General features: G+C 48.8%; 1 protein-coding gene across 1 annotated transcript in view; it reads right to left on the reverse strand.

Annotated features, from left to right (window-relative positions):
- Positions 1 to 1,847: 1,847 nt before the first annotated feature.
- The window catches only part of LOC129820011 (collagen alpha-1(XXII) chain-like), an 82,600-nt gene continuing 59,350 nt past the window's right edge, over positions 1,848 to 25,097 (reverse strand). Inside the window, exons 40-62 of the mRNA XM_055876799.1 lie at positions 24,708 to 24,785; positions 14,868 to 14,903; positions 14,650 to 14,748; positions 14,398 to 14,433; positions 14,169 to 14,282; positions 12,620 to 12,673; positions 12,329 to 12,436; positions 12,107 to 12,160; positions 11,845 to 11,898; positions 11,594 to 11,647; positions 11,325 to 11,378; positions 11,174 to 11,218; positions 10,446 to 10,499; positions 10,297 to 10,350; positions 10,025 to 10,078; positions 6,460 to 6,531; positions 6,224 to 6,259; positions 5,995 to 6,039; positions 5,725 to 5,904; positions 5,467 to 5,533; positions 5,169 to 5,351; positions 4,824 to 4,901; positions 1,848 to 4,611 (exon numbers count right to left, since the gene is read on the reverse strand). Coding sequence (XP_055732774.1) covers positions 4,418 to 4,611; positions 4,824 to 4,901; positions 5,169 to 5,351; positions 5,467 to 5,533; positions 5,725 to 5,904; positions 5,995 to 6,039; positions 6,224 to 6,259; positions 6,460 to 6,531; positions 10,025 to 10,078; positions 10,297 to 10,350; positions 10,446 to 10,499; positions 11,174 to 11,218; positions 11,325 to 11,378; positions 11,594 to 11,647; positions 11,845 to 11,898; positions 12,107 to 12,160; positions 12,329 to 12,436; positions 12,620 to 12,673; positions 14,169 to 14,282; positions 14,398 to 14,433; positions 14,650 to 14,748; positions 14,868 to 14,903; positions 24,708 to 24,785 — 1,803 coding nt within the window. The 3' untranslated portion in view covers positions 1,848 to 4,417. The remainder of the gene's footprint in view (positions 4,612 to 4,823; positions 4,902 to 5,168; positions 5,352 to 5,466; positions 5,534 to 5,724; positions 5,905 to 5,994; positions 6,040 to 6,223; positions 6,260 to 6,459; positions 6,532 to 10,024; positions 10,079 to 10,296; positions 10,351 to 10,445; positions 10,500 to 11,173; positions 11,219 to 11,324; positions 11,379 to 11,593; positions 11,648 to 11,844; positions 11,899 to 12,106; positions 12,161 to 12,328; positions 12,437 to 12,619; positions 12,674 to 14,168; positions 14,283 to 14,397; positions 14,434 to 14,649; positions 14,749 to 14,867; positions 14,904 to 24,707; positions 24,786 to 25,097) is intronic.

Consider the following 25,097-nt stretch of genomic DNA (forward strand, 5'->3'; position numbering starts at 1 on the left):
TTTTAGAACAAACCGTTAGTCAATTTTTTTATATTGGCCCTCCAGGGAAGATATAACATGCCATTTTTCATGGTATCCAATAGATAGTTACAGTCTTGTCCCATCGCTGCAACTCCCATATGGACTCGGGAGAAGCAAAGGTCGAGAGCCATGCATCGCCTGAAGCACGACCCTGCCAAGCCGTACTGCTCACTTAACCCGGAAGCCAGCCACACTAATGTATCAGAAGGAAAAACAGTACACCTGGCTACCGTGTCAGAATGCATGCGCCCGGCCCACCACAGGAGTCACCGGAACGCGATGGGAAAAGGACTTTCCGGCCGGCCAAACCCTCCCCTAAGCCGGACGGCACTGGGCCAATTGTGTGCCACCTCATGGGTCTCCCAGTCGCGGCTGGCTGCGCCACAGCCCGGGATCGAACCCGGATCTGTAGTGACGCCTCTGGTGTATAGACTCAGAGAATGGGATGTTGACTCTCCTCTCTCAGTAACTAAGCAACGGTGGACTGGAAGACCCTGCTGACGTTTGTAACAAAAACTGATCAAACTGGTCCCCAGGAGGTCTTGGTCCATCCCCTGGATGCCTTAGACCGCTGCGCCACCTGGGAGGCCCAAAATACTATGTATTGACAGCTTTGTGACTTTCAGCATTACGATTTGAGAGATGTTTTGTGACATCATGATTACCACTGGAGAGTTCTATCTGTTGAAGCTGTTACATCCAGGGGATGGACCAAGACCTCCTGGGGACCAGTTTGAGCAGTTTTTGTTACAAACGTCAACAGGGTCTTCCAGTCCACCGTTGCCTAGTTACTGAGAGAGGAGAGCCAACATCCCATTCTCTGAGTCTATACACCAGAGATTCATTTATTGAGTCAATATGACCTTTAGAAGGTTGCTGGCCGTTGGCTGAAACAGGAGATTGGGCTACTGCAGGCTAGAGCTAGCCTCCTCCTCCTCCCCCTCTTCCTCCACCTCCCTCCTCCTCCTCCACCTCTCCATTCCCCTCCTCCACCTCCTCCTCCCCCTCTTCCACCTTCTCCTCCCCCTCCCCCTCCTCCTCCTCCCCCTACTTTCCATCCCCCTCCCCCTTCCACCCCCTCCTCCTCCTCACCCTCCTTCTCCTCCTCCTCCTCTTCCCCCTCCTCCCCATCCCCCTACTCTTCCTCCCCCCTCCTCCTCACCCTCCTTCTCCTCCTCCTCCTCCCCCTCCTCCTCCTCACCCTCCTTCTCCTCCTCCTCCTCTTCCCCCTCCTCTCCATCCCCCTACTCTTCCTCCTCCCCTCCTCCTCACCCTCCTTCTCCTCCTCCTCCTCACCCTCCTTCTCCTCCTCCTCCTCTTCCCCCTCCTCCCCATCCCCCTACTCTTCCTCCTCCCCCTCCAATCACCCCCCCCCCCCCCCCCCCTCCGCCTCTCAACGGCATCTATTTGTCCTCATCCCTTAGAATAATAGGCGATAGGTTGTCCATAAAACACTAACATACCAACAGTTGCACGACGAATCGTTTCAGAAAAATTACAATTCTGATTAGCAATAAAAATTGGTTAGATATTTTACAGAACTGCCAATTGTGCATGCTATGCAAATGATAACGGGAGAACATTTTAAACTGAGCGATTACTGTTCATTTCAATGGGGCTGTAGAAGTTGCGATTGACATTCAAAAGAAGCAATGAACTTGTCATATGCCTGCAGGGTCTACCGGTAAATTAGCTGGTAGTATTAGACATTGAGCAAAGAGGTTAAGTAGGAAACCTAACAATTGAGAATTCAATTCATACCAGCACTTATAAGAGGACACAGAAAGATTACTCACAAAGGAAAGGAAAAGCCTTTTTCTAAAAAATGAGCTGTTCCAGTCTTTATTACAACATGATACAGTACATAATACACCTTTCCAATACGTACAAGCATACCAGCCACTAATTTAGGATAGTTTAGCACCAATATTTTAGGATAAACAGGTAAGGATTACCATCGTAAAAACATTTTTAACATTCCACATACGGTAAGCTACTGGTATTTCAAACTGTGAATAATTTAACAGTATAATTCACAAAAACTCTAAATCAGTTACATACAGTTGGTTGTTTTGAATTATCACAAATGTATATGAAATGAGGAAACAAGCCAAACATAATTAGAAACTTGCACCTTCTGCATTATTTTCTATGGTGAGCAGTGGCAGCAAACGTCAGACATTCTAATGCTCATATCAATGGGCTAACAAGCGTTTTCCATTTAAAAAAACGTTATGTTACTATTATATTTCTCCTATTTGGCATTCTGAAATGTAATTCATAACGAAGTCCACACATCTCCACTGTGATGTGGTAGTAAAGTGTATGCAAGTCAGTGAAGAGTATACTGTCTCTGTTCCTTTGACTGCCATGGATCATGAGGCACAGTTTTATAGGCTACAGTACAGTGGGCAATGTAGACACTGTATATTTAGCTATAAATATTCAGGAGAGCACTTTGGACGACCTTCAGTGAAGTGACCTGAGGTGCAGATGGCCAAACAGGGTTTTCACTGTGGCTGTTGGCTTAGGTTCTGGAACCCTGTGGCTGTTGGACTGGGTTCTGGAAGACTGTGGGTGTTCTTACTGTGTTCTAGAAATACATGCTGGATCCAGGCTCACATCCATATAAGGAAGATCTAAAAGACAATATATCTATTTTACTTTCTTGGTGACCTGATGAACATTTCGGAACCTCAATGTTGATGTCTTAAATTTCTTCTCATTTTTCAAGCCAAAATAATTCCCCTCGAGTGAGCAGTGAGTAATCTATTGTATTTTTTTTCACTGACTCTCCCTCGACTCATCTTGTGAGTTTTAGAGAGGGTATAATTGGTCCACCAGGGACGTGGGATGAGAGACATCCTTCAGACAGAATACTCACTGACTTTACCAATCACAAAACAGGGAAGAAGGAACTCATGTTGTATAGCACTTAACGATTTAGTTAAAACAATGTCTTTATTTGAGTCACTGTGTCCCTGGCCTGCCTGTGCCACAGGGGGACTGGCTAATAAGCAGGAGGAAGTGACACTTTACAGAGAACGTAGCGTGAAGCCAGGAAACAAGCAACGTTTGAGGAACGACTGGAACAAAAGCTGTGGTTTAAATACCTTCTCTCTCCAGACTGGTTACTGGCAGACTCTGTGGAATCACCAGAGAAATGGGAAATGTAGTTTTCCTTTTGTAGTTTCCAGTTCCTTTTGAAAGTCTTACGGGTCTTGTCTACTTAATGGCCTTACGCACATTCATGAAGTTGGATTCCCTTTGGAGGAATAATGAACAAACACACAATAGGCAATTAAAGCTGTCACCAATGGTTTTGTTGTTGACACACTATCTTAGATTGTAATAAAGGTCAAGATCGTAATTCTACAGATACCCAGAGAATGTGAAAGTTCAGTATTCACCATGTCCTGTACTGGTGGCCCGGCTCTCATTATTCAAGACAATTGCACTATTAGAAGCTTACAAGCAAGGCAAAACAAAGCATTGGTGTAGTTGTTCACCACCATCCACAGCCTCATTAAAGATCCGTCCATGAAACTTAATATTGACATTTCAGATTGTGCCTCATTCAGGCTAATGCTCCCTTCCCATCAATAGAAATAACTTGACTGGATCACTACCAGTTGACTCCAGAGGAGCTGCCTACTGCTGGATCAATGATGTGGCTACTGACTGATGGGTTGAATCTAATGTTAAACCCATACCAGACTGACGACTGTGTACGTTGGGAGACTGACAACGCTATTATGGTATAAATGGCCGTTCTGTAACTGTGGCTCCATCTTTTACCAGACATGGGTACAGATGGTATTTGTTTTCTTTGAAATAGTTTTGAGCATTTGATTGAGCCTGCCTAAAGTGCCAGATCAGCAGGGTTTGCACTTTTGACGACTATTCCATTGGTTCCATTGTGCCAGGCTATTTGAACCCAGGCCCAGTAAGCCCAGTAAGCAGGACTGTAGTCGCTGGTCTTATACATGGTCCTTCAAGCCGGATAGGAACAATGGCAGTACGTCTAAGTTGAACAAATTACGTAATTCTTGATGATAACATTACCAGACACTAACCAACCCTCCACACCCACTTCCCCTGGTCATTTCAACCCCAACCCCCACAACAAAAACAAAAACAAACTCATTCTGACCGGCAGGCAGGCAGAACACTTCTCTCGAGCTCCCTCCAAACTATGGAGATATATTTTTATAGAAAGAAAAGTTCTTGGTTCATCCTGACACATCCCAGTTCATAAAACGTTGGATTTGTAGCTCTCTAACTGCATCCGAAATGGCATCCTATTCCCTTTATAGTGCACTACTTTTGACCAAAGTAGTGCACTATACAAGGAATTGGTTGCCATTTTGGAAGCAGTTAGTGTGTCTCTGTCTCTTTAAGTCCTCTTGACGTTCTTGGTGTGGGGTCGTGATCCCAGACTAGCGTAGTAGGCACACTGGGAGGGGTCACACTGTCCTGGGGGTCCGCTGGGGCCTGGCTGGCCATGGGGGCCAGGATTCCCTGCTTCTCCCTGAGCTCCAGCCACCCCGGACTGCCCATCCTTACCATAGCCTGGCATACCTGCTGGACCTGGGGGGTGGAGTAGCAAAGTCACACTGAAGCAACTGCTGCTTTCTTAGGGAGTTCAAGTGTCAGTCACTCACCCCACTCGTGCTGGATAGTGCACAGTTTAGCAACTACGGATCTCAAGATGGACACAAACAATCATCCATTTAGAATGATATTGTAGTAATAGAGACATTCCATTGATATATTGCTGTAATAGATCAACAGTAGTGTACCTATAGGACCTGATGGTCCAGTCTCTCCTCTCTGTCCAACTCCGTTTTCTCCTTTGTCTCCTCTTGATCCTCTCTCACCTGGACGGCACAGAGATGATAGACAACACTCACATGACGTTCTTACAGACAGTGTCTGAATCAAGACTACCTAAATCAAGACCACCAAAGGCAACTAATATCAATAGTTGGCAAAAAATGTGTTTTGTGGAAACCTGAAACCTCTCATGTAGTGGTTTAACAATATTACACTTTTTAGTATTATGCTCTCACAGTGTCTGTATATCTGAATCAAGAAATACAGTACGTGTGACCAATAACAATGGGACTTCACTTTGGATCAGTTACCTTTAGGACCCATGGGTCCCCTCATGCCGTCTCCTCCATTCTGCCCAGGCATGCCAGGCTCCCCTGGAGGTCCGGGGCGACCGTGGCTCCCGTCTTTCCCCGAGGGGCCTGGAGGTCCTGGTCGACCTGCCGTGCTCTTCACATGGGCCGGCTGGATCTGGGCCATCAGGTACGCCATTTTGTCTGGAGGTGGAACACACGATTAGGACTTGCACAGCTCATATGAGGTCAAACATACATTGCATACATTGCAGATTGCACTAATGTCCCATCGTCCCTAACAATACGCCAGTCTCACCATCTAACGCTTTAGCTAGTTCCTCCTGGATCAGCCTTCTCATTGTTTCCAGTGATGTTGACTCTCCCTGTTGGAAGGAGAAATTAGCATGTTTACGTCATCGAGTTATAGATGTCTGTACTATTTTCTATAGCACTTTGACTGTGACTGGATATGAACCAGAGTATTCTGTAAACAACAAGACTGTGTTCGCCTGCTGAGCTAAAACCTGGCGGCTAACTCTGGGGAGCCATTGCAAGTACTCAAGTCACTACTCACCCGTGGTCCTGGTTGTCCGGGGTTTCCAGGTGTTCCCTGAGGCCCGGTAAGTCCCGCCTCTCCTGGGGGGCCGGACATACCCATCATCCCTGTGTGGCCCTTATGGCCTGGGGGCCCCGGGTTACCAGGCATACCTGGATCTCCAACAGATCCCTTATCTCCCTTCCCACCTGAGTCGCCCTACAAAGACATCCAACAAAACACACTCAGAGACAATTTAAACAATGCTGTTTATGGTCTTTGGTTGGGCATGGTCCTGTATGTACTCACCCTCTCTCCTTTGACTCCACGTTCTCCTGCTCTGCCTGACATACCCTGTGAAACAGACAAGGAGTTTGTTTAATGTGTCGTTGGCAAGACATCTCCCAATCCATGTTCCACATCATATCAATTTCATAGTGTAAAGATACTAAAAGTAGCTGATGAAAATTGAAATATGTCTCCAAAAATCAATCAACAAACGAACCAATCAATCAATCAATCACTCAATGGTTCTTACCTGTTTTCCCTCTGGGCCGACAGGACCAGCAGGACCCTAGATAGATAGAGAGACGGAAGGAAGAGACGTTTAAGTAGAAATACATTTGATCAAATCAGAAATGCTTGCATCACAACTTGAAATCCTCTTATGGCTGAACATCAACTCAGACTGTTCCAACATGAAGGACTAGGAGGTGTAGCAACAGTAGCTTAGCACACTAGTAATGACGTTGAGGAGCAGGAATCCGTATTTACCAAAGGTCCCTTTGGACCACTAAAGCCTGGTAATCCTGGATTCCCAGGGTCTCCCTTGGCTCCAGCCGGACCCTGTAATACACACAGAGACACGGGGACTTATGACTTTCACATGGCGTAGTCATACTGTAGATGAACACTCAAATCAAATCAAATTGTATTTGTCACATGCGCCGAGTACAACAGGTGTAGACCTAACAGTGAAATGCATACTTACAAGCCCTTAACTAAGAACGCAGTTTTAAGAAAAATGCACATAAAAACAAAAAACAAAGAAAGAGCAGTAGTAAAATGACAATAGCGAGGCTATATACAGGGGGTACCGGTAAAGAGTCAATGTGTGGGGGCATTTAGGGCCTTCCTCTGAAGCCGCCTAGTATAGAAGTCCTGGATGGCAGGAAGCTTGGCCCAGTGATGTAATGGTCCGTACACACTACCCTCTGTGGTGCCTTGCGGTCGGAGGCCGAGCAGTTGCTTTACCAGGCAGTGATGCAACCCGTCAGGATGCTCTCGATGGTGCAGCTGTAGAACCTTTTGAGGATCTGAGGACCCATGCCAAATCTCGAAGCTCTCAACCTGCTCCACTATAGCCCCGTCAATGAGAATGGGGCATACTTAGTCCTCCTTATCCTATAGTCCACAATCATCTCCTTTGTCTTGATCACGTTGAGGGAGAGGTTGTTGTCCTTGCACCGCACGGTCAGGTCTCTGACCTCCTCCCTATAGGCTGTCTCATCGTTGTCGGTGATCAGGCCTACAACTGTGTCATTCTGCAAACTTAATGATGGTGTTGGAGTTGTGCCTGGCCATACAGTCATGAGTGTACAGGTGGGGACTGAGCATGCACCCCTGAGGGGCCCCCGTGTTGAGGATCAGCGTGGCGGATGTGTTGTCATCTACCTTTACCACCTGCGGGCAGCCCGTCAGGAAGTCCAGGATCCAGTTGCAGAGGGAGGTGTTTAGTCCCAGGGACCTTAGCTTAGTGATGAGCTCTGAAGGCACTATGGTGTTGAACGCTGAGCTGTAGTCAACAAAAAGCATTCTAACTTAGGTGTTCCTTTTGTCCAGGTGGGAAGGGGCAGTGTGGAGTGCAATAGAGATTGCATCATCTGTGGATCTGTTACGGCGGTATGCAAATTGGAATGGGGCTAGGGTTTCTAGGATAATGGGATAATGGTGTTGATGTGAACCATGACCAGCCTTTCAAAGCACTTCATGGCTACAGACGTGAGTACTACGGGCCGGTAGTCATTTAAGCAGGTTACCTTGGTGTTCTTGGGCACAGGGACAATGGTGGTCTGCTTGAAACATGTTGGTATTTCAGAATCAGACAGGGAGAGGTTGAAAATGTCAGTGAAGACACTTGCCAGTTGGTCAGCGCGTGCTCAGAGTACACGTCCTGGTAATAAAATGTTTCCTGTTTGCTTATGGTTGTATACAGCTCATTGAGTGCAGTCTTAGTGCCATCATCGGTTTGTGGTGGTAAATGGACAGCTACAAAGAATATAGATGAAAACTCTCTTGGTAGATAGTGTGGTTTACAGCTTATCATGAGATACTTTACCTCAAGCGAACAAAACCTCAAAACTTCCTTAGATATCATGCACCAGCTGTTGTTTTTCAATATACTAGGACGCCACCCCTTGTCTTACCAAAGGATGCTGTTCTATCCTGCCGGTACAGTGTATAACCCGCCAGCTGTATGTTATTCATGTCGTCGTTCAGCCACGACTCGGTGAAACATAAGATATCACAGTTTTTAATGTCCCGTTGGTAGGGTATATGTGCTTTTAGTTCATCCATTTTATTATCCAGCGATTTTACGTTGGCCAATAGTACTGATGGCAAAGGCAGATTAGCCACTCATCGCCTGATCCTCACAAGGCACCACGATCTCCTTCTGTGAAATCCTGTCTCTTCTCCTTCGAATGACGGGGATGAGGGCCTGTTTGGGTGTCTGAAGTAACTCCTTCTCGTCCGACTCATTAAAATTTCTCTAGGGTAGGGGGCAGCATTCGGAATTTTGGATGAAATGCATGCCCAAATTAAACTGCCTGCTTCTCGGGCCCAGAAGATATGATATGCATATAACTAGTAGATTTGGATGAAAAACACTCTAAAGTTTCCAAAACTGTTAAAATAGTGTCTGTGAATATAACAGAACTGATTTGGCATTCGCAAAAACCTGAGAAAAATCCATTCAGGGAGTAGTTTTTGGGGGGGTTTTGTAGTTTTCTATTCAATGCCATTACAGTATCCATTGACTTAGGACACAAATTGCAGTTTCTATGCCTTCCACTAGATGTCAACAGTCTTTAGAAATTGTTTCAGGCTTGTATTCTGAAAAATGAGGAAGTAAGAGCAGTCTGAATGAGTGGACCCTAAAGTGTCACAGAGCTTTATCATGTGCACGACCGAGAGAGTGCCTTTCTTGTTTACCTTTTAAATTGACGACGTTATTGTCTGGTTGAAATATTATCAATTATTTAGGCTAAAAACAACCTGAGGATTGAATATAAACATCGTTTGACATGTTTCTATGAACTTTACGGATACAATTTGGATTTTTTGTCTGCCTGTTTTGACTGCGTTTGAGCCTGTGGATTACTGAAGAAAACGCGCAAACAAAACGGAGGTTTTTGGATATAAAGAGACTTTATCGAACAAAAGGAACATTTATTGAGTAAATGAATGTCTGCTGAGTGCAACCATATGAAGATCATCAAAGGTAAGGAATTAATTTTATCTCTATTTCTGACTTGTGTAACTGTTCTACTTGGCTGGTTACTGTTTGTAATGATTTGTCTGCTGGGCTATGTTCTCAAATAATCGTAAGGTATGCTTTCGCCGTTTGGCATTTTAAAATCTGACACCGTGGTTGGATTCACAAGAAGTTCATCTTTAAACCTGTGTAAAATATGTTTTGTTTTCTGAATTTTTATAATGAGTATTTCTGTATTTGAATTTGGCACCCAGCAGTTTCACTGGCTGTTGAAGAGGTGGGACGCTAACGTCTCACATACCCAAGAGAGGTTAAAGAAAAATTCTTCATCCAATTCAAGGTGAGTAATCGCTGTTCTGATGTCCAGAAGCTCTTTTTGGTCATAAGAGACAGTAGCAGCAACATTGTGTACAAAATAAGTTACAAACAATGCGGAAAAAAATAAATAAATAGCACGGTTGGTTAAGATCCCATAAAACGGCAGCCATCCTTTCCGGGGCCATTATCTCACAGGCAGCACTACTCGTTATAAGGGACTAGGTGAGATTAACTTAACGTTTTGCTTTCTGACGTTCTGATGAACGTTGCTATTGTTGGAGGTAAATCTCCTAAAAGATCTTGCGGTGGAAGACTAAACAGCTGCAAGTGATTCATTTTCATATTTACAAGGGCTTGGTAGGGCTTGGTCTAGCTGGCTGTGGAGTACCAGATACATGGTAGAGGGAAGCTGCTGTGTTCGCAAAATACAAACAGCGTTTCACTGTATGTGCATGTTCCTGTTTTCACAGTCGCAACGTCTGCAATGTTAAGAGCAGTTACTGCTGTATACAAATAATCACTCACAGGAGTACCAGGGGCTCCTGGCTTTCCTGAAGGTCCTGGTTCACCAGGTTTACCCTTGAGAGAGGTTGAGAGGTAGAGATGGAAGGAGGGAGGGAGAAAGAGAGAGGGCGAGAGAGCGAGAGAGCAAGAGAGGTAGAGAGTGAGAGGGAGAGAGAGAAATACAGACTGACATTAGTGTCACTTTCTATCAACCAGGTTGTCATCGTGCTAAGTCTGCTGTACTAAGTGTCAGCAGATAAAGGCTTGTCTACTGCAGTGTAAAGGTGACTTACATTCTCCCCTCTCCGGCCAGCAAGGCCCTCTGGTCCAAGTGGTCCAATATTACCCTTCAAAAACAAACACAACACATATATTAGTGAGACATTCCCTGTATGTTGATAATTACAGAGTAATGATTGGCTAAATTGGTGTTCATACTCACGTCTTGGCCAGGTTTACCCTCTGGTCCACTACGGCCTTCCTTTCCATCTTCACCCTGATTGGTTAAGAACAGAAATATATTAATCAATGCAATCAATCAATTCACAGTAGGCCTCTCTTTTCTTAATTTAGTTCTATAGAAAATGTTTTGATTACAGCTATAGAAAGGGGCTCCAATGGTCAAATCTATGGGGATTAGAGCAAAAGTCCAATGCCTTGACCTTGACGGTCTGGATGTACGAGTCTGGGGTCAAGGCGAGACACTCTTATACAGTACATCCAATGTGTTGTTTAAAATCCATAGGTTGACGTGGAGGTAGAGAGGAGTCAATCCAACATAATCCAACATAATCCTCTGTTTTAAGAGAGGTGTTCTGGAGATGCACTTGGGCACTTGGTCCATCTCGGTCAGAGAAAAGACTGGAGGGGATGTGAGCCTGGCACTGCGTTTCAGTGCCTCGGTGGTGTCTGTAATGAGGCATCCCATTGGTCACACTATAAAGGTCACACTATACTGAGACATGCTATTTGTCACACTGCTGTGGAGGATATCCTCGAGCTGAGAGCTGAGTCAGATTTAATGAGAGCAGTCATGTGTCACAATTTTGAGAGTGAGATAATTTCATCTTGACAGACCAGGGAAGACATAAGCCCACGTTTATATTCAACACTTTATGGCCTAATCATCTAACGTGCTGACTATTGTGACATGGGAGTCAATGGACTGACCTTTGACCCTGGTGGTCCAGGCTCTCCTCTGTGACCCTTGAAGCCCTGCATGGAGATAAGCAGTAACATGAATACAGCAATATTACTAGTGTAATTATATTTTCATTAACCACACAGTTAAATAATCTTCCCCATAGTTTTAGTTACTCACAGGCATTCCCCTGAGTCCTTGTTGTCCTGGTGCTCCTGGCTCTCCTTGTTTACCCTGAGATCACACCACATGGTTAGATTACACACACCAAGGGAATGATGTGCAGGTAAATATGCAGGGGATACATATTGTGCCATGTATAACCAGAGACCATTATGACTGATTATGTACAGAATGTATCCCTGGAAATGAAGCCCTAATTAGATATACAGTACAGGACATACAGAACATGTTGGGAATAATATCTTGGCCATATCATGTGTACTCACAGATTCTCCTTGTTCTCCTTGGCGGCCATCTTTGCCAATTTTGCCCATTTGACCCTGTGGAACATTCAGCTTTTAGAATTTAGACTTAATTTCAAACTGTCTATTTACAGTCCACTCCATAAGTTCCACGTATGTTATCATGGTAAGCTTGAGATAGAGGTTGTACTAGTATTGTTACTATCAATAATATTTTATGTCTTCAGCAGGTCATTTCTACTCCTTCACAAAAGTTTATCAACAGCGTTTCTCACCATTAAGCCAGGTAGACCTGGTGGCCCCTGGATTCCCTTCATCCCCTCCTTGCCCTGCAGGGTGAAAACAGACACAAGATAGTTCCACAGATTCAACCATGATAAATCAACAACAACACTATGATGATTAATGACCTCTGCCAAAACAACACTCAGCCCAGTTGACCTATATGGCCAGCCAGTGGGACGAGGCCAATAGAAAACTGATGACATGTAGTGCAATATGTGGTCTGAAAATAAAACACATTGACAACATCCTGACTTTTTCTCCAAGGGCTCCTGGGGGACCGATGGGGCCGGGTTGACCGTTGTTACCCTACAGAGAGACGAAGAGGGAAGAGTCAGAAAGAACATTCATCCTACTGTAATGACCATAGGAGTTGGGGATACAGCACACAGGGATATGAGACTAGGCTACTAAATAGCAAAGATGATGGCCTATGGTAGGCACCGGTAGTACCACCAGGCAGGTATAGGTACTCACAGGATTCCCCATGATGCCAGCAGCACCGGGGTGGCCGGGGGGTCCGGTGTGGCCTATTTCACCTTTGTCTCCAGGCCCTCCTTGGGGTCCTCTATCACCTTTCACACCCTGTAGGACAAACAGTAAATAAATAATGCATATCACCTCTGGCCACTGTGTTGTATGGCAAGGGACATAAGACACATAAGACACAAACCACTGGATGTTTTCAGGTATTCAACTCAATAATTTATGTTCTATGGAAGGTAAAAGTGTGCGGGTGATAATCGGGTGTAGTTGAGGAGGACTTGCCTTTTCTCCGTTAGATCCTGGGGGTCCAGTGGAACCGGCCGGGCCTGCCTGGCCCTGCAATGATAATGACACAGACATCATCAGTTTCTGGCTAGCTAAAGGCTATCTCTCTATATCTCTCTTTCAGGTCTGTCTGTCTTTGTCTCTCCCCCTGGTTCTCCCTCTCTCTCCCTCTCCAAAAATACCATCAGCAGCCCTGTCTCCAGGTCCTGATCATTCACTATACCCCCCAGAGGACAGGAAGCCTAACGATGCTGAGAGAGCCAGCCTGATACCTTCCCGCCACTTCAGTCAAACACAGTGTGATGAATACAGGAGACTCCTCGCTATTCTCCTAGGCCACTGTCTGAGATATGCTACTTCTATGAAGTTAATAAATCTTCTTCAGGATAGGGTCTATTTTTCTCCACTTCCTGTCTGACTGAGGTGCCCAATGTAAACTGCTTGTTACTCAGGCCCTGAAGCCAGGATATGCATATAATTGGTACCACTGGAAAGAAAACACTCTGAAGTTTGTAGAAATGTAAAAATAATGTAGGAGACTATAACACAATAGATATGGTAGTAGAAAATCCAAAGAAAAACCAACCCGGAAATTATTTTTGGGAGAGGCCATGCTCTTCCATTCGAACATATAGGGAAAAAGTTCAATCCAGCTCCCAGATTGCAATTCCTATGGCTTCCACTAGATATCAACAGTCTTTGTTCAAGGTTTCAGGTGTGTTTCTTCCAAAACGAGGAAGAATTCTGAGTTTTGTACAGGAACACAGAGTTGGAAATCAGTCTGTGCGCGTGCGATGAAGAGGACGCGCACCTGCTAATATCACTTTTCTATTGAACATACTTCTTTCCGTATGAAATATTATAGTTTAATTACATTTTAGGGTACCTGAGGATTAAATATAAATTTATTTTGGCTTGTTTTAACAAAGTTTAGCGGTAGCTTTTTGGATTCCATCGATTTGAGTAATCCACTCGTTCAACATGCATAGAAAGCATGTTGAACGAGTGGATTACTCAAATCGATGGCGCCAACTGGACTAGATTTTATCTAACAAAACAACACTACATGTTGTAGTTGGGACCCTTTGGATTGCAAATCAGAGGAAGATTTTCAAAAATTAAGTGAATATTTAATCGCTATTTGTGAATTTATGAAACCTGTGCTGGTTGTAAAATATTTTGATGTGGGGCGCCGTCCTCAAACAATCACATGGCATGCTTTCGCTGTAAAGCCTATTGTAAATCGGACAATGCAGTTAGATTAACAAGAATTATAAGATATATAGATATAAGATACTTGTATGTACCTAAATGTTTAATATCCATAATTGTTATGATTATTTATTTGATTTGCGCGCCCTCCAATTTCACCGGAAGTTGCAGACAGGTGTTCCGCTGGTGGGCCGCCTAGCCGTAAGTTCTCTTTGTAGTGTTTAGAGTATGAAGAAGTGCCATGGAGAGGATCATATTATTCCTATTAACGATTCAGGATGTGCCTTTATCATACAACAGCTGGAATAGTATGGTGCTCTGACTTTGCCCTTACTTGGTACCCGTCCTGTCCGTTCTTCCCTGGGAGTCCAGCTTGTCCCTTGTCCCCTGGTGTCCCTGGCAGACCAGGCTGTCCCGGGGCTCCGGCTGGGCAGTCTGAACACACATCCTGAAGGACAAGGAGAAACACTGAGTGATGAAAGAATCCTTCTGTCTCAGAATACACTGTATCATTGAACAAGAGGGAGGAAACAGTACTACGGTAATAGCCCTCTCCTCCTTACCTTCAGATTCAAATCCGATAAGTCTGCTGCTGCTCCCTGAAAGAGATGGTTTATATTAGTTTGATCTATTATTATACAAAGGTTGATTGGACTGATTTTCACATTATTTGTTTTTAATACATCCCCATAGGTGTTCCATCATATCAGTGCAGTGATAACGAAGGTACAGTATAGTGAACGTACAGTATTTGGTCTGAGTTTGCAGTGTTGTTGGGATGTTTCCAACCCCATGTACTGTACTGGTCAACTTACTGGCTCTCCTGGGGATCCCTTCTCTCCTGGTCGTCCTGGTAAACCATTGTGTCCTGCAGGTCCCTGTGTACCAGCGACGCCTGACAGACCTCTCATGCCCTGAACCAGGAAACAAACAGCAGTCAGTTGAACTTTTCTTTGAACATTACTCAGTTCATGTTTTCACATTGACTTTGTCAATCTAAGACCGAGCATAATTATGACAAAAATGTTTTTACCGGGGGTCCAACTGCACCATTTGGCCCTGAAGGTCCCTGTAAAAGATAAAGATGTTCTCAATGTTCAAAATATGCTGCAAGATTGAATGTGTGTGTGGCGTGGCGTGGTTATGTGTGTGTGTGTGGCGTGGTTATGTGTGTGTGGCGTGGCGTGGTTATGTGTGTGTGGCGTGGCGTGGTTATGTGTGTGTGTGGCGTGGCGTGGTTATGTGTGTGTGTGTGGCGTGGCGTGGTTATGTGTGTGTGTGTGGCGTGGCGTGGTTATGTGTGTGTGTGTGTGGCGTGGCGTGGTTATGTGTGTGTGTGTGTGGCGTGGCGTGGTTATGTGTGTGTGGCATGGCGTGGTTATGTGTGTGTGTGTGGCGTGGTTATGTGTGTGTGTGTGTGGCGTGGCGTGGTTATGTGTGTGTGTGTGTGGCGTGGCGTGGTTATGTGTGTGTGTGTGGCGTAGCGTGGTTATGTGTGTGTGTGTGGCGTAGCGTGGTTATGTGTGTGGCGTGGCGTGGTTATGTGTGTGTGTGTGTGGCGTGGCGTGGTTATGTGTGTGTGTGTGTGGCGTGGCGTGGTTATGTGTGTGTGTGTGTGGCGTGGCTGTGTGTGTGTGTGGCGTGGTTATGTGTGTGTGTGTGTGTGTGGCGTGGTTATGTGTGTGTGTGTGGGTGGCGTGGTGTGGTTATGTGTGTGTGTGTGTGTGGCGTGGTGTGGTTATGTGTGTGTGTGTGTGGCGTGGCGTGGTTATGTGTGTGTGTGTGGCGTGGCGTGGTTATGTGTGTGTGTGTGTGTGGCGTGGCGTGGTTATGTGTGTGGCGTGGCGTGGTTATGTGTGTGTGTGTGGCGTGGCGTGGTTATGTGTGTGTGTGGCGTGGTTATGTGTGTGTGTGTGTGTGGCGTGGTTATGTGTGTGTGTGTGTGGCGTGGTTATATGTGTGTGTGTGTGGCGTGGCGTGGTTATGTGTGTGTGTGTGTGTGGCGTGGTTATGTGTGTGTGTGTGGCGTGGCGTGGTTATGTGTGTGTGTGTGGCGTGGCGTGGTTATGTGTGTGTGTGTGGCGTGGCGTGGTTATGTGTGTGTGTGTGGCGTGGCGTGGTTATGTGTGTGTGTGTGGCGTGGCGTGGTTATGTGTGTGTGTGTGGCGTGGCGTGGTTATGTGTGTGTGTGTGTGTGTGTGTGTGGCGTGGCGTGGTTATGTGTGTGTGTGTGTGTGTGGCGTGGCGTGGCGTGGTTATGTGTGTGTGTGTGTGGCGTGGTTATGTGTGTGTGTGTGTGGCGTGGTTATGTGTGTGTGTGTGTGTGGCGTGGCGTGGTTATGTGTGTGTGTGTGTGTGGCGTGGTTATGTGTGTGTGTGTGTGGCGTGGTTATGTGTGTGTGTGTGGCGTGGTTATGTGTGTGTGTGTGTGTGGCGTGGTTATATGTGTGTGTGTGTGTCGTGGCGTGGTTATGTGTGTGTGTGTGTGTCGTGGCGTGGTTATGTGTGTGTGTGTGGCGTGGCGTGGTTATGTGTGTGTGTGTGTGGCGTGGCGTGGTTATGTGTGTGTGTGTGTTGCGTGGCGTGGTTATGTGTGTGGCGTGGTTATGTGTGTGTGTGTGTGTGTGGCGTGGTTATGTGTGTGTGTGTGTGGCGTGGTTATATGTGTGTGTGTGTGGCGTGGCGTGGTTATGTGTGTGTGTGGCGTGGCGTGGTTATGTGTGTGTGTGTGGCGTGGCGTGGTTATGTGTGTGTGTGTGGCGTGGCGTGGTTATGTGTGTGTGTGTGGCGTGGCGTGGTTATGTGTGTGTGTGTGGCGTGGCGTGGTTATGTGTGTGTGTATGGCGTGGCGTGGTTATGTGTGTGTGTGTGGCGTGGCGTGGTTATGTGTGTGTGTGTGTGTGTGTGTGTGGCGTGGCGTGGTTATGTGTGTGTGTGTGTGTGTGGCGTGGCGTGGCGTGGTTATGTGTGTGTGTGTGTGGCGTGGTTATGTGTGTGTGTGTGTGGCGTGGTTATGTGTGTGTGTGTGGCGTGGCGTGGTTATGTGTGTGTGTGTGTGTGGCGTGGTTATGTGTGTGTGTGTGTGGCGTGGTTATGTGTGTGTGTGTGGCGTGTCGTGGTTATGTGTGTGTGTGTGTGTGTGTGTGTGGCGTGGTTATATGTGTGTGTGTGTGTCGTGGCGTGGTTATGTGTGTGTGTGTGGCGTGGCGTGGTTATGTGTGTGTGTGTGTGTGGCGTGGCGTGGTTATGTGTGTGTGTGTGTTGCGTGGCGTGGTTATGTGTGTGGCGTGGCGTGGTTATGTGTGTGTGTGGCGTGGTTATGTGTGTGTGTGTGGCGTGGCGTGGTTATGTGTGTGTGTGTGTTTGGCGTGGCGTGGTTATGTGTGTGTGTGTGTGGCGTGGCGTGGTTATGTGTGTGTGGCGTGGCGTGGTTATGTGTGTGTGTGTGTGTGGCGTGGCGTGGTCATGTGTGTGTGTGTGTGTGGCGTGGTTATGTGTGTGTGTGTGTGTGGCGTGGCGTGGTTATGTGTGTGTGTGTGTGTGGCGTGGCGTGGTTATGTGTGTGTGTGTGGCGTGGCGTGGTTATGTGTGTGTGTGTGTGGCGTGGCGTGGTTATGTGTGTGTGTGTGTGTGTGTGTGGCGTGGCGTGGTTATGTGTGTGTGTGTGGCGTGGTTATGTGTGTGTGTGTGTGGCGTGGCGTGGTTATGTGTGTGTGTGTGTGGCGTGGTTATGTGTGTGTGTGTGTGGCGTGGCGTGGTTATGTGTGTGTGTGTGGCGTAGCGTGGTTATGTGTGTGTGTGGCGTGGCGTGGTTATGTGTGTGTGTGTGTGTGGCGTGGCGTGGTTATGTGTGTGTGTGTGTGTGGCGTGGCGTGGTTATGTGTGTGTGTGTGTGTGTGTGGCGTGGCGTGGTTATGTGTGTGTGTGTGTGTGTGTGTGTGTGTGGCGTGGTTATGTGTGTGTGTGTGTGTGGCGTGGCGTGGTTATGTGTGTGTGTGTGGCGTGGTTATGTGTGTGTGTGTGTGGCGTGGCGTGGTTATGTGTGTGTGTGGCATGGCGTGGTTATGTGTGTGGCGTGGCGTGGTTATGTGTGTGTGTGTGGCGTGGCGTGGTTATGTGTGTGTGTGTGGCGTGGCGTGGTTATGTGTGTGTGGCGTGGCGTGGTTATGTGTGTGTGTGTGTGGCGTGGTTATGTGTGTGTGTGTGTGGCGTGGCGTGGTTATGTGTGTGTGTGTGTGGCGTGGTCATGTGTGTGTGTGTGTGTGGCGTGGTTATGTGTGTGTGTGTGTGTGGCGTGGTTATGTGTGTGTGTGTGTGTGGCGTGGCGTGGTTATGTGTGTGTGTGTGTGTGTGTGGCGTGGTTATGTGTGTGTGTGTGTGTGGCGTGGCGTGGTTATGTGTGTGTGTGTGTGTGGCGTGGCGTGGTTATGTGTGTGTGTGTGGCGTGGCGTGGTTATGTGTGTGTGTGTGTGGCGTGGCGTGGTTATGTGTGTGTGTGTGTGTGTGTGTGGCGTGGCGTGGTTATGTGTGTGTGTGTGGCGTGGTTATGTGTGTGTGTGTGTGGCGTGGCGTGGTTATGTGTGTGTGTGTGTGGCGTGGTTATGTGTGTGTGTGTGTGGCGTGGCGTGGTTATGTGTGTGTGTGTGGCGTAGCGTGGTTATGTGTGTGTGTGGCGTGGCGTGGTTATGTGTGTGTGTGTGTGTGGCGTGGCGTGGTTATGTGTGTGTGTGTGTGTGGCGTGGCGTGGTTATGTGTGTGTGTGTGTGTGTGTGGCGTGGCGTGGTTATGTGTGTGTGTGTGTGTGTGTGTGTGTGTGTGTGTGTGTGTGTGTGTGGGGTGGTTATGTGTGTGTGTGTGTGTGGCGTGGCGTGGTTATGTGTGTGTGTGTGGCGTGGTTATGTGTGTGTGTGTGTGGCGTGGCGTGGTTATGTGTGTGTGTGGCATGGCGTGGTTATGTGTGTGGCGTGGCGTGGTTATGTGTGTGTGTGTGGCGTGGCGTGGTTATGTGTGTGTGTGTGGCGTGGCGTGGTTATGTGTGTGTGGCGTGGCGTGGTTATGTGTGTGTGTGTGTGGCGTGGTTATGTGTGTGTGTGTGTGGCATGGCGTGGTTATGTGTGTGTGTGTGTGGCGTGGTTATGTGTGTGTGTGTGTGGCGTGGCGTGGTTATGTGTGTGTGTGTGTGGCGTGGCGTGGTTATGTGTGTGTGTGTGTGGCGTGGCGTGGTTATGTGTGTGTGTGTGGCGTGGCGTGGTTATGTGTGTGTGTGTGGCGTGGCGTGGTTATGTGTGTGTGTGTGGCGTGGCGTGGTTATGTGTGTGGCGTGGTGTGGTTATGTGTGTGGCGTGGCGTGGTTATGTGTGTGGCGTGGCGTGGTTATGTGTGTGTGTGTGTGGCGTGGTTATGTGTGTGGCGTGGCGTGGTTATGTGTGTGTGTGTGTGTGTGGCGTGGCGTGGTTATGTGTGTGTGTGTGTGGCGTGGCGTGGCGTGGTTATGTGTGTGTGTGTGTGTGTGGCGTGGCGTGGTTATGTGTGTGTGTGTGGCGTGGTTATGTGTGTGTGTGTGTGGCGTGGAGTGGTTATGTGTGTGTGTGTGTGTGGCGTGGCGTGGTTATGTGTGTGTGTGTGTGGCGTGGTTATGTGTGTGTGTGTGTGGCGTGGTTATGTGTGTGTGTGTGGCGTGTCGTGGTTATGTGTGTGTGTGTGTGTGTGTGTGTGTGTGTGGCGTGGTTATGTGTGTGTGTGTGTGGCGTGGCGTGGTTATGTGTGTGTGTGTGGCGTGGCGTGGTTATGTGTGTGTGTGTGGCGTGGTTATGTGTGTGTGTGTGTGGCGTGGCGTGGTTATGTGTGTGTGTGTGGCGTGGCGTGGTTATGTGTGTGTGTGGCGTGGCGTGGTTATGTGTGTGTGTGTGGCGTGGTTATGTGTGTGTGTGTGTGTGTGTTGCGTGGCGTGGTTATGTGTGTGGCGTGGCGTGGTTATGTGTGTGTGTGTGGCGTGGTTATGTGTGTGTGTGTGTGTGTGTGGCGTGGCTATGTGTGTGTGTGTGTGGCGTGGCGTGGTTATGTGTGTGTGTGTGGCGTGGCGTGGTTATGTGTGTGTGTGTGGCGTGGTGTGGTTATGTGTGTGTGTGTGTCGTGGCGTGGTTATGTGTGTGTGTGTGGCGTGGTTATGTGTGTGTGTGTGTGTGGCGTGGTTATGTGTGTGTGTGTGTGTGGCGTGGCGTGGTTATGTGTGTGTGTGTGTGTGTGGCGTGGCGTGGTTATGTGTGTGTGTGTGGCGTGGCGTGGCGTGGTTATGTGTGTGTGTGTGTGGCGTGGCGTGGTTATGTGTGTGTGTGTGTGTGGCATGGCGTGGTTATGTGTGTGTGTGTGGCGTGGCGTGGGTATGTGTGTGTGTGTGGCGTGGTTATGTGTGTGGCGTGGCGTGGTTATGTGTGTGTGTGTGTGTGGCGTGGTTATATGTGTGTGTGTGTGGCGTGGTTATGTGTGTGTGTGTGTGGTGTGGTTATGTGTGTGTGTGTGTGTGTGTGTGGCGTGGTTGAGTGTGTGTGTGTGGCGTGGTGTGGTTATGTGTGTGTGGCGTGGCGTGGTTATGTGTGTGTGTGGCGTGGCGTGGTTATGTGTGTGTGTGGCGTGGCGTGGTTATGTGTGTGTGTGTGTGTGTGGCGTGGCGTGGTTATGTGTGTGTGTGTGTGTGTGTGTGTGTGGCGTGGCGTGGTTATGTGTGTGTGTGTGTGGCGTGGTTATGTGTGTGTGTGTGGCGTGGCGTGGTTATGTGTGTGTGTGTGTGTGTGGCGTGGTTATGTGTGTGTGTGTGTGGCGTGGTTATGTGTGTGTGGCGTGGTTATGTGTGTGTGTGGCGTGGCGTGGTTATGTGTGTGTGGCGTGGCGTGGTTATGTGTGTGTATGGCGTGGTTATGTGTGTGTGTGGCGTGGTTGTGTGTGTGTGTGGCGTAGCGTGGCGTGGTTATGTGTGTGTGTGTGTGGCGTGGCGTGGTTATGTGTGTGTGTGTGTGGCGTGGTTATGTGTGTGTGTGTGTGTGGCGTGGCGTGGTTATGTGTGTGTGTGTGTGTGGCGTGGCGTGGTTATGTGTGTGTGTGTGTGTGTGTGTGTGTGTGTGGCGTGGTTATGTGTGTGTGTGTGTGTGGCGTGGCGTGGTTATGTGTGTGTGTGTGGCGTGGTTATGTGTGTGTGTGTGTGGCGTGGCGTGGTTATGTGTGTGTGTGTGGCATGGCGTGGTTATGTGTGTGGCGTGGCGTGGTTATGTGTGTGTGTGTGGCGTGGCGTGGTTATGTGTGTGTGGCGTGGCGTGGTTATGTGTGTGTGTGTGTGGCGTGGTTATGTGTGTGTGTGTGTGGCATGGCGTGGTTATGTGTGTGTGTGTGTGGCGTGGTTATGTGTGTGTGTGTGTGGCGTGGCGTGGTTATGTGTGTGTGTGTGTGGCGTGGCGTGGTTATGTGTGTGTGTGTGGCGTGGCGTGGTTATGTGTGTGTGTGTGGCGTGGCGTGGTTATGTGTGTGTGTGTGGCGTGACGTGGTTATGTGTGTGGCGTGGCGTGGTTATGTGTGTGGCGTGGCGTGGTTATGTGTGTGGCGTGGCGTGGTTATGTGTGTGTGTGTGTGGCGTGGCGTGGTTATGTGTGTGTGTGTGTGTGTGGCGTGGCGTGGTTATGTGTGTGTGTGTGTGTGTGGCGTGGCGTGGTTATGTGTGTGTGTGTGTGGCGTGGCGTGGCGTGGTTATGTGTGTGTGTGTGTGTGTGTGGCGTGGCGTGGTTATGTGTGTGTGTGTGGCGTGGTTATGTGTGTGTGTGTGGCGTGGCGTGGTTATGTGTGTGTGTGTGTGTGGCGTGGCGTGGTTATGTGTGTGTGTGTGTGGCGTGGTTATGTGTGAGTGTGTGGCGTGTCGTGGTTATGTGTGTGTGTGTGTGTGTGTGTGTGTGGCGTGGTTATGTGTGTGTGTGTGTGGCGTGGCGTGGTTATGTGTGTGTGTGTGGCGTGGCGTGGTTATGTGTGTGTGTGGCGTGGCGTGGTTATGTGTGTGTGTGTGGCGTGGTTATGTGTGTGTGTGTGTGTTGCGTGGCGTGGTTATGTGTGTGGCGTGGCGTGGTTATGTGTGTGTGTGGCGTGGCGTGGTTATGTGTGTGTGTGTGTGTGTGGCGTGGTTATGTGTGTGTGTGTGTGTGTGTGTGGCGTGGCTATGTGTGTGTGTGTGTGGCGTGGCGTGGTTATGTGTGTGTGTGTGGCGTGGCGTGGTTATGTGTGTGTGTGTGTCGTGGCGTGGTTATGTGTGTGTGTGTGGCGTTGTTATGTGTGTGTGTGTGTGGCGTGGTTATGTGTGTGTGTGTGTGTGGCGTGGCGTGGTTATGTGTGTGTGTGTGTGTGTGGCGTGGCGTGGTTATGTGTGGCGTGGCGTGGCGTGGTTATGTGTGTGTGTGTGTGTGTGTGTGTGTGTGTGTGTGGCGTGGTTATGTGTGTGTGTGTGTGGCGTGGCGTGGTTATGTGTGTGTGTGTGGCGTGGCGTGGTTATGTGTGTGTGTGGCGTGGCGTGGTTATGTGTGTGTGTGTGGCGTGGTTATGTGTGTGTGTGTGTGTGTTGCGTGGCGTGGTTATGTGTGTGGCGTGGCGTGGTTATGTGTGTGTGTGGCGTGGCGTGGTTATGTGTGTGTGTGTGTGTGTGGCGTGGTTATGTGTGTGTGTGTGTGTGTGTGGCGTGGCTATGTGTGTGTGTGTGTGGCGTGGCGTGGTTATGTGTGTGTGTGTGGCGTGGCGTGGTTATGTGTGTGTGTGTGGCGTGGCGTGGTTATGTGTGTGTGTGTGTCGTGGCGTGGTTATGTGTGTGTGTGTGGCGTGGTTATGTGTGTGTGTGTGTGTGTGGCGTGGTTATGTGTGTGTGTGTGTGTGGCGTGGCGTGGTTATGTGTGTGTGTGTGTGTGTGGCGTGGCGTGGTTATGTGTGTGTGTGTGGCGTGGCGTGGCGTGGTTATGTGTGTGTGTGTGTGGCGTGGCGTGGTTATGTGTGTGTGTGTGTGTGGCATGGCGTGGTTATGTGTGTGTGTGTGGCGTGGCGTGGGTATGTGTGTGTGTGTGGCGTGGTTATGTGTGTGGCGTGGCGTGGTTATGTGTGTGTGTGTGTGTGGCGTGGTTATATGTGTGTGTGTGTGGCGTGGTTATGTGTGTGTGTGTGTGGTGTGGTTATGTGTGTGTGTGTGTGTGTGTGGCGTGGTTGTGTGTGTGTGTGTGGCGTGGTGTGGTTATGTGTGTGTGGCGTGGCGTGGTTATGTGTGTGTGTGGCGTGGCGTGGTTATGTGTGTGTGTGTGTGTGTGGCGTGGCGTGGTTATGTGTGTGTGTGTGTGTGTGTGTGGCGTGGCGTGGTTATGTGTGTGTGTGTGTGGCGTGGTTATGTGTGTGTGTGTGGCGTGGCGTGGTTATGTGTGTGTGTGTGTGTGTGGCGTGGTTATGTGTGTGTGTGTGTGGCGTGGTTATGTGTGTGTGGCGTGGTTATGTGTGTGTGTGGCGTGGCGTGGTTATGTGTGTGTGGCGTGGCGTGGTTATGTGTGTGTGTGGCGTGGTTATGTGTGTGTGTGGCGTGGTTGTGTGTGTGTGTGGCGTAGCGTGGCGTGGTTATGTGTGTGTGTGTGTGGCGTGGCGTGGTTATGTGTGTGTGTGTGTGGCGTGGTTATGTGTGTGTGTGTGTGTGGCGTGGCGTGGTTATGTGTGTGTGTGTGTGTGGCGTGGCGTGGTTATGTGTGTGTGTGTGTGGCGTGGTTATGTGTGTGTGTGTGTGTGTGTGTGTGTGTGGCGTGGTTATGTGTGTGTGTGTGTGTGTGGCGTGGCGTGGTTATGTGTGTGTGTGTGGCGTGGTTATGTGTGTGTGTGTGTGTGTGGCGTGGCGTGGTTATGTGTGTGTGTGTGGCGTGGCGTGGCGTGGTTATGTGTGTGTGTGTGTGGCGTGGTTATGTGTGTGTGTGTGTGTGGCATGGCGTGGTTATGTGTGTGTGTGTGGCGTGGCGTGGGTATGTGTGTGTGTGTGGCGTGGTTATGTTTGTGGCGTGGCGTGGTTATGTGTGTGTGTGTGTGTGGCGTGGTTATATGTGTGTGTGTGTGGCGTGGTTATGTGTGTGTGTGTGTGGTGTGGTTATGTGTGTGTGTGTGTGTGTGTGGCGTGGTTATGTGTGTGTGTGTGGCGTGGTGTGGTTATGTGTGTGTGGCGTGGCGTGGTTATGTGTGTGTGTGGCGTGGCGTGGTTATGTGTGTGTGTGGCGTGGCGTGGTTATGTGTGTGTGTGTGTGTGTGGCGTGGCGTGGTTATGTGTGTGTGTGTGTGTGTGTGTGGCGTGGCGTGGTTATGTGTGTGTGTGTGTGGCGTGGTTATGTGTGTGTGTGTGGCGTGGCGTGGTTATGTGTGTGTGTGTGTGTGGCGTGGTTATGTGTGTGTGTGTGTGTGGCGTGGTTATGTGTGTGTGTGTGGCGTGGTTATGTGTGTGTGGCGTGGTTATGTGTGTGTGTGGCGTGGCGTGGTTATGTGTGTGTGGCGTGGCGTGGTTATGTGTGTGTGGCGTGGCGTGGTTATGTGTGTGTGTGGCGTGGTTATGTGTGTGTGTGGCGTGGTTGTGTGTGTGTGTGGCGTAGCGTGGCGTGGTTATGTGTGTGTGTGTGTGGCGTGGTTATGTGTGTGTGTGTGGCGTGGCGCGGTTATGTGTGTGTGTGTGGCGTGGCGTGGTTATGTGTGTGTGTGTGGCATGGCGTGGTTATGTGTGTGTGTGTGGCATGGTTATGTGTGTGTGTGTGTGGCGTGGTTATGTGTGTGTGTGTGGCGTGGTTATGTGTGTGTGTGTGTGGCGTGGTTATGTGTGTGTGTGTGGCGTGGTTGTCTATACCGGGGGTCCAACTTTGCCTTCTCCTGGAGGACCCCTGTTCCCTGGAACCCCCTGAAGTCCCTGGGATCCGGGTTGGCCCTGGAACACACAGACGCAACCTTGGTTACCATCCAATAAGACACCAACAGAACCTTGGTCACCATCCAACCAGCGGACACTGTGTCCTCTTAATGCAATCGCCAATACTCTCTGATGACATTCCTGCACTATCGTAATGTTTGGCTCAGAGAGTTCTGCTGTGCTGAGCAGAGTGGTTGTTGATCTTTGCAGGTCTTGGCTGCTCAGGCAAGATACATCACATTTGTGTTTATTTCTAACAACAGAGAATCCAATCTGAACTTTTAGTATTCAGTGTGGTGGTTGTAAAGGTGACCATGGAGGATGGTTTAA

Source organism: Salvelinus fontinalis, chromosome 22, assembly GCF_029448725.1.
Source record: "Salvelinus fontinalis isolate EN_2023a chromosome 22, ASM2944872v1, whole genome shotgun sequence".
Classification (NCBI taxonomy): Eukaryota; Metazoa; Chordata; class Actinopteri; order Salmoniformes; family Salmonidae; genus Salvelinus; species Salvelinus fontinalis.